The sequence below is a fragment of the Oryctolagus cuniculus genome, chromosome 14 (assembly GCF_964237555.1).
Source record: "Oryctolagus cuniculus chromosome 14, mOryCun1.1, whole genome shotgun sequence".
NCBI classification, from domain to species: Eukaryota; Metazoa; Chordata; class Mammalia; order Lagomorpha; family Leporidae; genus Oryctolagus; species Oryctolagus cuniculus.
Window position 1 is genome coordinate 87,639,167 of NC_091445.1, and position 13,467 is coordinate 87,652,633.

At 45.9% G+C, this 13,467-nt stretch overlaps 1 protein-coding gene across 7 annotated transcripts in view; it reads left to right on the forward strand.

Moving 5' to 3' along the window:
• MAST4 (microtubule associated serine/threonine kinase family member 4) overlaps positions 1-13,467 on the forward strand; it is a 623,219-nt gene that overhangs the window by 164,215 nt on the left and 445,537 nt on the right. For all 7 annotated transcript variants that reach the window (XM_051853667.2, XM_051853671.2, XM_051853668.2 and 4 more), the window contains exon 2: positions 8,307-8,460. In XM_051853667.2, the coding sequence (XP_051709627.2) occupies positions 8,307-8,460 (154 nt within the window). The remainder of the gene's footprint in view (positions 1-8,306; positions 8,461-13,467) is intronic.

The following is a 13,467-nucleotide window of genomic DNA, read 5'->3' on the forward strand; positions in this document are numbered from 1 at the left end:
TTGTGCAGATTCAGTTTGCTCTTTCTCCTCCCCCTCGCTGCTCTCAAAGGTTTCCATCACCTATAAGAACACGTGGCTCACCAAGGTGAAGACTTTAAAGATCAGTGGAGACAGAGAGGGAAGTGAGTGGAGAGCATGGGGCTGAGCAGTGGCGCTACAGCCATCTTGGGCTGGGTGAGTCTTCGTCGTGGGGGGCTGTCCTGTGTACTGCGTGGTACTGAGTGACGCCCTGGTCCTCGAGCAAGTAGGTGCCAGCAGCAAACACCCCTCCGAGTGGTGACATCCAGTGACTGCAGACGTTTCTAGATGTCCTGGGGGTGTTGGAAGCCCTGGTGCAGAGGGAAAGTTGAAATCTGGCCTGGAGTTCACGTGGTCCCCAGACCCATGAAGTCTTGACTGGAGATGGGACCAGGCCACATTTGCTTGTGCAGGCCTTGCCCATGGTTTTCTAGAGACTGAAGGAGAGGAATGTGGTGGCTTCTGTCGCTTCCTGGGTTCCCAGCACGACGGCAGCGCCTAACCCAGCAGCAGCAGGAGTTGCAGTACACAGGACAGAAAGTGCCCATCCCCCCAGCTGGAAGGAAGCGCCCAGCGGGCAGGGGGTTTTGTCTGTTTCAGTCATTGCTGCTTTACCTGGCGTGCAGCTGCTTCATAAAATATTGTAAAGACATGGGTCTTGACAGGCAGGTTACCTGGACCATAGGCTGTTCCTTACATGTTTATGGAACAGAATGGCAGGACTTATGAGTTCGCTGCCTACATTACCACTAGAGGGGAGCATGCATTCTGGCTTGCGTCATCTAAATGCAACGTCAGGAAATCGGCAAATAGGCTCTGGTACACAGCGTGGTCAGGAGTCCTGCTGACTTGGTAGTCTGCTGCGGTCTCTAGTTAGACTTCAGGGCGACAGCAAGGGGGGCTGCAGATGTCTCGGGCAGTGCAGAGGATCGGAAATGCTTCTGCTTCCCTTTGTTTGAACAGGGCAGGGCCCAGGCAAGAGTGCCCGAGAGGCACTGGCAGAAGGGCCAGCTACAGGGCCGCGCGCTGCCCGGCCAGCAGGTACCGGAGACTTGAGCTGACCTTGGGATGGTAGTGAGGTGTCACGAGCACCCCTGGTTATTGAGCGCATGTCTGTGCTGGCCCTTTCTGTACACTGTCTTCGATAGCCTCTCCACCTCCGGGGTCTATACTTAGGTGCCGAGATTCTGTTCCTGACCAATTCAATGGGTGCTGGGGTCCTCCCTATTCCACTGCTATGCCTTCTGCTGAAAACAAGGCTGCAGTTGCCCACACCCTTGGGTGACTGTGTCCCCAGCACGCTGGGTGGGCAGGGTAGCCTGGAATCATGGTGATTTCAACCCAATTCTCACATTTGCCATGAAAAAAACCAAACACACACACACACACAAAACTCAGCTTGTGACCAATTGAATTTCCTGGTGAACTGTTGTGTGTGCACCTCTCTGTGAGTGAGGTGATGTCTCATATGGGGATGCTTGTAGTAACTCAGGCTACCATTCACTGTGCACTTACCGTATGTATTTTAGGCACTGGGCTATATACATTACCCATGGGAACTCTTAATCCTCATTCAGGAGGTAGATGCTATTGTTACAGACATGGTGGAGCAGGAGACAGGTGCAGAAATAGTTAACTATCTTAATTAGAATAGTAAGCGGCAGCTCTTGTGTGAGCGCCTAACCACTGTGGAATTAATGCGTATCCAATAATGACTGTCTTAAGGATAGAAGCCTGTTCTATCAAGTTTTAAAATATTGATTGGAGACTGCGGTTTAAAAGTAAATACAATCCAATTTTGAAAGACAGTGAAGTCATTTTGGGTTGCCAATTTCATTCTTTATTGAGTGGTGGGGATGGGGTAGAGGGAGTACGATTAATTAGAATTATAAGTGTAGATGGTGCGGTTTTAATAGTTATTTACTCATTTTCATATCTTTGCTTCCTTAGAATATTTAGTGTTAAAGAAGCAGAATAACTGAACAGTGTCTTTATAACTGATGTTACTAGTCAGTCTCTATCTCCTTTCTCTAAACATGAAGAAGCCCAATGGATGAGCCGTCCCCCGCCCCCATTATGTATGCTGATGCCATTGCTGGTCCCTTTGAACTAATGAACTTTGGCCTCAGCGCACATGCATTCTGGATGGGTCTTTAAAATGCACATGCCGCATCTTGGGAAGGAGTGCTGAGCTGGGCCCAGGAAAAGGCTGGGTTGACAGACCCAGTGAATGTATTGGTAGGGATATAGTTAAAAGGTTGAAGATCATTATTTAGGAATCACCTTCAGAGGTAGCTGTGTTCAAAAATTAGCATATTAGTTTGTCTTAGAAAAGGCATCCTTTGAAAAGATGTCATTTGCCATAACCTAAAGATCTGTTTCGTACATTAAGTGTTCAGTTTTATTTGAATTCACATTAGCATTTCATCTTGAGTAGCATTTAACAGAATTTTATTCTGTTTTTCAACAACAAAAGCCCTTTATGGCATGAGCTCTGTATTTTTTTCTTATTGTTATATTTTTAGGTAAATATCAGGTATCTGCCATTCCTTTGTTCTTTCGGCAAATATTGACAGAGCGCCCTTGACATAGTTAGTTCTGTTGAGGGACAGAGTCCTGGACAAAATAGGCTGCTATATAATTTCACATAGCTTGCATTTTAGCTGAGGGAGAATGGCAAGAAAAAGGTTCAAAAGCTCTCATGTCGTGTGGCAGTAGCTACTGAAAGGAAAAATGAGGAGATAATAAAGTGACTTACTACTCTACTTAGCCAATTATGGAATAGAGACATGGAGGATAAGGGGACATGACACTAAAATCTGGAGAGTGTGAGTGTCCCAGGTAGAAGAAATAGTGACTGTAACATCACTGGTGGGAAGATGCTGGCATTGGAAGTGGCCAAGAGACCAAGATGGAACCAGAGATGTGAGAAGAGGTGGAAAGCTGTAGGCCACGGCCAAGGCTTTGGGTTTTGTCCTGGGTGGAGGGGGAGCTAGGAGAAGATTCCAGAGCAGGAGCTGGGCATCCGCTGATGTTGCAGGGGTCGCTGGCTCTGGGACTGAGACTTAGCTAGAGGCTGCTGCAGTAGAGATCTGGATGGAGGGTCAAGGCCAGGAGAGGTGACCTCGGGAGTGCTTGATGCTTGTGTGTGCTGGGAGGTTGAGCTGGAGGATTTGCTGGTTGGATAGCAAGAGAGAAAGAGGAGTTAAGAATAACTGGGAGGTGAGTGACCTGAGTAGCTAGAAAAAAGGAGTTGCCACTTATTGAAATTAAAAAACTTTTTTTTTTCTAGTCATACGAGTATTGGTAATTTTTAGAAGCTGAAGTTGAGAACTCAAGGACTTGGACTTGACCCTGTCTAGAAACCAGGTAGCAGAAAATGGTCAGCTGAGTGGGCTGAAGGTTTAGTGTTCATAGACAGTCGCAATATGTCTGTTCGATGTGGAGGGAGAGGGCGGTGGCCTGTGTGGAGACAGTGACAGTGATGGGGGGCGGTGGCAGACATTAAACCAAACCAGATGGAGCCTTGTAAATCATTTGCTTTTACCTTAGCTTTTAATTTATCATCTTTGATGGCGGAAACCACAGTGTAATCCTGGAGGATTCTTCTCTTTTTTGCAGTCTGATCATTTCAAGACAGCACCCAAAAGGTGGGGATGATGAACATAGGAAATTCAGCTGTAAAATTCTATCCTTTGCATTATGCATGATCAATGCCTCTGTAGGACTGGTAATCTTGGAAACTTTTCCCCCAAATCTGTACTAGATTTATCTTGTTTGTGTATCTTTTGTTCCTGAGGTTGCTGACATGGTTCTTGGGGTAGCCTGCTAGCAAGAGCAGTTGTATATTCCTCACATGTCGGTGGCCTGCTACGCCTCTGGCTGGCCGACTTCCAAGCTCAGTAATGTGCAAGACACTCTTCTTGGAACGAAAGGAGCCTGTTGAAAAGTGATGTAGATTTTGAACAAGTGCAATCACCAAGCATCAATCTTTGCTGCTGGTGAATGAAACGAAGACATTCCTGGAGAGTCTGTTTCCATCCAGGGCACTTTGTGGCTAGCAGAGTGCTAGGTGAGAGGGGAGTAGGATGTGATGCTTGCTCTCTACCTAGGGTAGGAAATTTCCACTGTCTGAAGCGAGGGTAACAAGCCCAGGCCTACATGCCTTTGGGCTCCAGTGATAGTTTCAAGAGAGCCTCTCTTTAGTTATACTTCTTATTGTCATAAGAGTTGGGAGTTTGGAAAAGTTGGCAAACATTAAACTGAAATCACTTAAAGGGTGATGTCCACCGTGTCACATTTGATGTCTACGCTAAGTGCTAGTGTGTGATGAAATGGTTTTAAAGAGATCGTGAGTGTTTGAGTCAGGACAAAAAATGGAAAATAAATTGCAAGGCTCCAGCAGACCGTTTTGAGAAGCTTTGACTAATTGTAGAAAGAATGGTAAAGCCACTGACAACACAGCAAATTTGGAAAAATGATCTATTTAGAGAGAGCCCTATTGGGAGTGTGATTTGATAGGAAGGAGGAAATAGGATCTTGGAACATTGCATGATGCTTATAGGTTTTGCTACTCATATTGTGTTTGAAACGTTTGCAGCCCTCACAGTTCACTGCCTCAATTTTCCCAGATTTAAAATAATGTACCCCTCTTGGGGTTGTGATTCTGATGAAAACCCGGGCTTATGAGCTAATAGCTTGTGTGCTGTGTAGGTGATGAAATGAAATAGCTTTTCTTCACTTGGCCCCCTCCCGCCCCGCCCCCGTGATTTCCTTCTCTTTCTTCCACATTTGTTTGACGCCTTTTATGACTTTGTTGGAAATATCTAAGGAAGCCACACAATCCCTATTTAGGAATTATCTTCTTTCTTCTGCTGATTTTCCTACCCTCTATTCATTGGTGATATAACCATCCTCCCCAGAGTAATTAATTGTAATTCTTCAAGCTGAATGAAAAATAAGTAGAGAAGCTGATGAACCTTAAACAGTAAATATTTGTATTTTATGCAGCTGCCAGTAGTAATTAAGAGAAAATAACTGAGTAGAATGGACCTTGCCTCGCCTGACTGGTGGGAGAGGCGGTCAGCCATGCTGGTTGCATTTACCAGGAAGGACAGTTTCACCGGCTGTGGCACACTGCCACCTTGTGGCTGCAAGTGTTCCTATTTTTCGTTTGAAGTCCGCACGCTCGAGCCTTATTTTACATCGGTGCTAATATTTACACTTCACCTCAGTCACACAGAACGTGTGGCATGCAGGATAGGAGAATCTAAGGAGACTGTTCCTGTCCTTAGAAGAAGCATGAAGAAATATTTAGGGGCAAGACCCATGGTGTTGCCAACTCCCACTCACTGTATGCATGTGTGCACAGGTGCCTGTGTGCACAGGTGTGTGTGTGTGTGGAGCGGGAGAGAAAGCAAAAGCAGCATGACAGACAGGTTAAAACTTGACCCTTGGAAAGGGGATGTGGGCATTCATTGTGCTGTTCATTCAACTTTCTCGTACTTGCAAATTTTCTTCTGAAATTTCTTTTAAAAAATGGCGGGGGTGGGGGGAGCACAGAAAAAAAAATCAATGGACATCATTGGAGTGATGGCATGAAATGGAGCCAAGAGAGAGGCAGACATCGCGTCTGCCTCGTGTGATGGTCTGACTACAGTTGGAGTACTGAACGGGCTGTGAATTTTCTGGTAGCTGACGCAGAGCGGCTTTCCTGGCTACAGTTCATCCTCTGAGAGATTTAGGGGGCTGTGTGTCTGAGGCCAAAAATCCCCCTTTGCAGGCCCTCCTGAGTAGGACTCAGATATAATGAGCCTCAGCAGACACCTGCCGCTAAATCCCACTCCTTATTTGGAAGCTGTGCCTTTGAAAAGTGCACTCCGGAATCCCTTTTCCCTCCTGACCTGACTCATCCTGGAGTGCAGGGACGGCTGGTTCTTCAAGGGCCTCTCACTGGAATGCTGGCTGCCAGGGAGACACAGGAAAGCACTGACGTGTGATGGCTTTGAGAGGGCGCTGACTGGAAAGCACTGGAAATCCACTGCTCCACATTACCCGCAGGTGCTGGTGAACTTGGGAGAAGTGGCCAGCAGGCAGCCGCTGAGCCAGCCGAGGCTGTTTTGTGTCAGCTGCCCTGGGGAGGGGCTGTTCGTAGACACGTCTGAGTTTCTTTTTCTGTGCAATGCTTTTGTGGTGTTTAAAATCTTTTAAATATAATTTTTCTCTTTTCCTTTATGTGTTTGAGATCCAGAGAGACAGCCACACACACACACACACACACGCACACACACACAGCTCTAAGCACTGATTCACTTCCCAAATGCCTGCCACGGCCAGGGCTGGGTGAGGGCGCAAGCTGGGAGCTGGGAAGTCAATCCAGGTCTCTGGCCTGTGTGGCAGGAACCCAAATACTTGAGCCGTCACCGCTTGCCTCCCAAGGTCTGCATTAGCAGGAACCTGGAATTGGAATTGGGAATCAGAGCCAAGACTTGAATCCAGGTGCTCTGATATGAAGCATGGGTATGTGAACGGTTAGGCTAAATGCCTGCTCCTGTGCAATGATTTTGAATATACTGTAGAGACAGACAAGTGGATGAATGACCTAGTCCCCTGAACTCTTCTTCTTCTTCTTCTTCTTTTTTTTTTTTTTTAATAATTTATCACAAAGTCAGAGTTACACAGAGAGAGGTCTTCCATCTGCTGGTTCACTCCCCCAGTTGGCCGCAATGGTCGGAGCTATGCCAACCTGAAGCCAGGAGCCAGGAGCTTCTTCCAGGTCTCCCACATGGGTGCAGGGGCCCAAGGACTTGGGCCGTCCCCTACTGCTTTCCCAGGCCACAGCAGAAAGCTAGATTGGAAGTGGAGCAGCTGGGACTCAAACCAGTGCCCATATGGGATGCCGGCACTGCGGGCCTGGGCTTTAACCCGTTGGGCCACAGCACCGGCCCCGAACTCTTCTTTCTATAAATATGTCCAGGATAGTCTGATCCTGAAAGGATTCAGACAGGTATAACTCAATGAGCTCCTGTTCTCCCATGAAAACAAAACAAACCTCGGCTAAGCATCTCCGGAAATGTCTGGCTTTGAGCCGCATCTTTGTTTTTTAAATTTCTATGAAGTTGGTCCTTTTCTGTGAAAGTAATAATTTCCATAAATATCTGAGTATGTTTGTGCTTTTTTTTCATTAATGGCTATCTGGATATATATATATACACACACACATATATATATATGTACGTATATACATATATATACATATCCATGTATGTGTGTGTATATGTATCCACAGATGAGTATTTTTGTCCTATCTAGACCATATGCATATGTGTTTACGTGAAGGTGAACATTTTTGAGGGTATGGCATTATTCAGGCATGAAAGGTTTTCTTATAAAAAGCAGAACAGATCTTGAAATAAGTGTTGTGACACAAGGGATTCTTTTGTAGAAAGCTGTCTCTTGAAGTGACTTCAGTTTCTCTGATTCTTGTGACAGATATTCTTTTAAAAAGCTGTAAAGTGATGTAAGGAGCTATCGATTTCCATTAAGGGCTAGGGTGCTTGGGAATTTCTCTCCTGGATGTGTATGTGTGAGCAGTGTGTGACTTTTCTTTTGTGACGGACTAAAGGAGTTACTTTTCTCCTCCATAGAGCAGTAGTCTGCAGTTTGGGGCAGCAACTGTGGTGCGCAGAAAAGTATATTTTATCTGAGAGAGAGAGAGAGAGAATGAAAATGAATGGATTTTCCACCTGCTGGTTCACTTCCTAAATGCCCTCAATAGCCAGGGATGGGCCACACTGGATCTAGGAGCTGATTATTCTACCCAGGTCTCCTGTAGGGGTGAAAGGACCCAACCACTGCCTCCTGGGGTCTGCATTAGCAAGAAGCTTGGGTTGGGAGCGGAGTCAAGACTTGAATCCAGTGACTTGGGTGTCCCAAGTGGCATCGTAACTGCTCGGCCAAATGCCTGCCCCAAGACGCACACATACATGTACGGCTGATTAAAAAATTTCGTGAAACAGTCCTTTCCCTTTGTTCGCTGCGTTCTGATCATTTCTGTTACATTAAACAATAGCGGTGACAATCTGCAGCACTTGATTTTAGGACGGTCTGGTGTGGGTGTCCTGGCAGATGGAAGACACAACAGTGAAATCCTGAATCCTCTACACTAGCCACGTTGGGTTGGGAGAAGAAGATCTGGGAAAAGAGAGGAGGAGAGTGGGAGTGGCTGGCCCTGGCTCTGGGGTTGTGTCGTACCGAGAGTGATGCTCCTCTGTCCTTTCTCTCTGCAGCTTGACCACATACTGTCCCCGCCACCCATGCCGTTTCGGAAATGCAGCAACCCGGATGTGGCTTCCGGCCCTGGGAAGTCCCTGAAGTATAAAAGGCAGCTGAGCGAGGATGGCCGGCAGCTGCGGCGAGGGAGCCTGGGGGGAGCCCTGACCGGTGAGTCCCGGGCAGCTTCTCCAAGGGGAGGAGCCCTTCCCCTCCCCGGGCCCTGCGTGGCTCAGAACCCACCTCTCTGCAAACCGTTTCTTCAAACCTCATGCAGTCCAGAAAGCCATTGCATGAAGGATTTCATGAAGAAACTGTAGTAAAATATGATTTGCAGACAATAAATGGTCCCCGTGTCACTGGAGGTGGCGTGTATCTTCCTAGGAGTTTTACATTCATGGGGTCACATCCTACATGTTCTTCTGTGGCAGGCTTCTTTCGCTCAGAAGGTCTTCAAGATCCATCCAGGTGTGTGTGGCCGGAGTATGTGTTTAACGTGGCGCGAAACTGCCAGGTTCCAGAGTGGATCCGTTTTACGTTCCTGCCAGGCGTGGATGAGCAAGCCAATTGTTCTGCGTCTCTGCTGTCTGTAATCTTAGCCACACTTTAACGCCTGTGTGCTTGTATTGCATTGTGGCTTTTGTTGGCATTTCCTAGATGATCATGTAATTTAAAATATTTTTTTTCTTTCATGAGCTCCATGGACACCTTCTGTCAAGGATCTATTCAAATCTTTGACCTATTTCGTTAAAATTAATTAAAACGATGTTTAAACCCAGAAAACCCAGAAGTAGCTTTTAATGATTTTAGAATTAATGAAACTAAGTAAAGCTTGGTTTCTTAAAAGATAACTAGCCATTTACAATGTTGTGTTATTAAACTTAGATCCTTCAAGCTGAACTTCTGTTATCTCCTCTGAGGGTTTGCTTTTCTCCCGCAATGTAAATATTTGGAAGGAACTTTATTTTTTTTTAAACCCTACAATGAAGTTTTCTCCACATACACCAGTCTTGTCTGCCAGTTTGTAAATGACCTGGATGATCAATTGAATCACTCATATTTCATTTGAGACAGACAGATTATGACTTCTTGGCAATGAAATTTCTGGGAACGAAAATGCTTTTGCCGCGCGGTCAGTGGACCGCAACATTTGACCCAGCGTGGCACGTGGCTGGAATGGAGGGCGAAAGTGACCTCAGAACAAGGGGAAGGAAGAAATTTGTCAAAAACTGTGGCCGTTCACGAAGTTTAAGGCCAATGTTTCACTTGGGTTTCACTGATGCACTTCTGATGTTAGCTAGGGCATTATTGTCGATTTCCTTTTATGGAAGCAGTCTGTTTGCTTTTTAAAGATCACACCGATGTTTAGTCTAACCTTCATGTTATAGGCAGGGAAATGAAATCTTAAAGGTTAAAAGACTGAGCGCCTTGTTTATTAATTAATTTCACCTTGGAAATATATTTTTTTTAAAATATTTATTTATTCAAAAGGCAGACTTATAGAGAGGTTAGAGGCAGAGAGAGAGAGAAAGGTCTTCCATCCGCTGGTTCACTCCCCAGTGGCTGCAATGGCTGGATCTGAGCTGATCCAAAGCCAGGAGCTGCTTCAGGGTCTCCCACGTGGGTGCAGGGGCCCAAGCACTTGGGCCATTTTCTGCTTTCCCAGGCCATAGCAGAGAGCTGGATTGGAATAGAGCAGCTGGGATTCAACTGGCGCCCATATGGGATGCTGGCATTGCAGACCTGGGCTTTAACCTGCTGCACCACAGCGCTGGCTCCTAGGTATTTGTTTTGATAAACCGTTTTCAAAAAATAAGAGAGGTGATAGTTTTTCTCTCCATTTCTTGCCAAAGCAATTTATTCAAAGCTTTAAAATAATGCATGGGCATCACTCTTGATATGAGCTGAAATATTACATTTGGCCTTTAAGTTTAGAAAAAAACAAGTGGACTGGATTCTCATTTTAAAATTGTAACAGCTCTGTCACTTCTATCGTTATACAATTAAGTTGCTATCCAGTTTATATTTTGTAATTGAATCTTCCATCAGATAACTTTAAAAACGTTTAATAGTCCTTAGAAGGGATTTTGAAAAACCCATTGAGCATTACCATGTTTTTAAAAACTGTTCTTTGGAAGATGTATTAGAAAATGAGAAAACTCTGTTAATTAGCCCTCTGGATGGCTTAGCCTAGGATTTAAGAGAATAATATATGCAAAGCACTTTGCTTACTGATGGGCAGCTATTAGTATTACGCATAGAAGCCATTGGGTCTGGGGAGGCTAGAGATGGTAGGGGGCCCATGTACATTGGTGCAGTGCCCTTATTCACTGGATTTCTTCTTGTGTTAGGCACTGTGGCTGAGGCAGGCTAGTTTCAGATATCAGAGCAGAAAGAAGACAGTGTCATCTCAGATCTTTAAAAAACTGGTTTTTACTCGTTTTAGACAACTGTAAATCATCACACGAGAGCTCACCTTAGGGCATACCCCACTGCTAAACTTAATAATTAAGTCAAACTGGTTGTTCCATCAGAAACCTAGGCCTGATCTTTAGAGAGCAGCCTCCTTCCTGTTGCTTTATTTTTTTTTAAATCTTTTTTTTTTAATATTTTATTTATTTATTTGACAGGTAGAGTTACAGACAGTGAGAAAGAGAGACAGAGAGAAAGGTCTTCCTTCTGTTGATTCACTCCCCAAATGGCCGCTACAGCCGGGAGCTGCACTGATCCAAAGCCAGGAGCCAGGTGCTTCTTCCTGGTCTCCCAAGTGGGCGCAGGGGCCCAAGCACTTGGGCCATCTTTTACTGCTTTCCCAGGCCACAGCAGAGAGCTGGATCGGAAGAGGAGCAACCGGGACTCGAACTGGCACCCATATGGGATGCCGACGCCGCAGGCGGAGGATTAGCCAACTGCACCATGGGGCCGGCCCCGCTTTACTTTGTTTTAATCCAAGCATCTTTTCTTGGATGATTGTTCCACCTTCCTTAAAACAAAGGTTTTGAGGAGGCTTGGTTAATAAATTAAAAATTTTGTCACCCAGTTATTCTTGATCAGGTTAATTAAACTTTGGTTTTTTAAACATTTATTTATTTGAAAGAGTTACATGGAGAAGGAGAGGCAGAGAGAGAGAGAGAGAGAGAGAGAGAGAGAGAGAGAGAAAGAAAGAGGTCTTCCATCTACTGGATCACCCCAACTGGCTGCAATGGCTGGAGCTGTGTGGATCCAAAGCCAGGAGCCAGGAGCTTCTTCCAGGTCTCCCACGCGGGTGCAGGGGCCCAAGGACCTGGGCCATCTTCTACTGCTTTCCCAGGCCACTGGACTGGAAGAGGAGCAGCCAGGACTCAAATCGGCACCCATATGGGATCCCGGCACTGCAGGCGGCAGTTTTATGGGCTTCACCACAGCACCAGCCCCAAGGTTAACTAAACTTTGAGCATTTTGAAAGGGAGATCTGTGTGCTAACATTAAGATGGTAACAAGAAGGACAGCTAACACTAGTTTACTATGTGCAGACACTGTTCTGGGGGAATTAGATTTATCGACATACTCAGTCCTCACAGCATCTCTGATTGCCTCTGAGGGAGTCACTTTTATTCCCACTTCACAGGTGAGCACACTGAGGCACAAGAAGGTGGAGTAACTGGCAACAAGGTCGTGGTGCTCAGGAAGAACAGAGTCAGGATTTGGAGCCACCAGGCCCTGTTGCTGTGGAGTGCAGGCTCACAGCCGCTACGCCATCGCTAGCATAGCGGTCACCAGGACACTTAAATAAACTCTGAATACCAGCAGGTTCATTGGAGTGGATTCTAAGTGGGAAATTTAAAAAAAAAAAAAAAAAGCTATTTTAAAATTCAGTTGGTATCTGGGGCGGACTCAGTTTGTGGACTCCTGGGCCGTTAATTACAGAAGTAAAGTAGAGGGGCTGGCATGGCGGCACAGCGCGTGGAGCTGCTGCAGCTCACACTGGGCGCTCCAGTTCAGGTCCCCGCTGCCCTGCTGCTTCTCCCCCCTCCACCCACTTTTTTTTTTTTTTTTTTTAAGATTTATTTATTTACTTAAAAGGCAGAGTTACAAGGAGAGGGAGGGAGAGAGAGAGAGAAAGAGAGAGAACGAGTGAGCTTCCATCTGCTGATTCACTCCCCAGATGGCCACAATATGTGGGGCGGGCCATGCCAGAGCCAGCAGCCTGAACTCCATCCAGATGTCCCGTGAGGTACAGCAGAAGACTAGGGTAGAGTTCTCGGCTTCTTCCTGGCCCAGCCCATGCCGCTGCGGTCACTGGGGGAGTGTTCTTCCTGTTTCTCCCTCTCTGATTGTTTCTCTCTCTTTCTCTGCCTTTCAAATAAATAAATTAATTATAAAAAATTAGAATAAGCCAAATAAATATTGCAAACCTTGAAATGTACACATTTGTACACATTTGTGAATTCCGTTTATCAGAACTCATTCCAAGGCAACGCCATGCGTATGTGGAGAGAGCTAAGTCTGGTGTTATGCGGAGCAGTACCCTTTGCAGTAAATTGTGCATCATTTAAATATCTGACCAAAGATGATGAACATGTTACCTACATGAAACGAAAACAATTAAAGGCATTACAAGTCCTGTTGTTAAAAAGTATGTTCACCACTGATAGAGGTTCAGGCTAGATTTTTATCAAATCCCATATTCAGTGTCTCATCAGAGTCTAATTTTAATTACATTATTGTACATTTAAGATGATGGGGAACAGCTGACTTGTAAGGAAGTTTTGGAAACCGGGGTAATGGTTGAGTAGGCTCCCTGTATAAACGGACACGGGAAGATGCTGTGGCTGCTTTTATACCCTGCCCTTCAGTCCACGAGACAGATCTTGCCCCTGAGTTTTGTTTTGTTTATGGCATTTGGTGTGTGGTGATTCATTGCACAAAATAGAATAATTCCTAGGGGCTGGCATTGTGGTGCAGCAGGTAAAGCTGCTGCCTGCAGTGCCAGCATCCCATATGGGTGCCGGTTCAAGTCCTGGCTGCTCCACTTCCGATCCAGCTCTCTGCTATGGCCTGGGAGAACAGTAGAAGATGGTCCAAGTCCCTGGGGCCCTGCACCTGTGTGGGAGACCCAGAGTGAAGCTCCTGGCTCCTGGCTTTGGATCAGTGCAGCTCCAATTTGGATCTGTTGCTGCCAACTGGGGGGTGAACCAG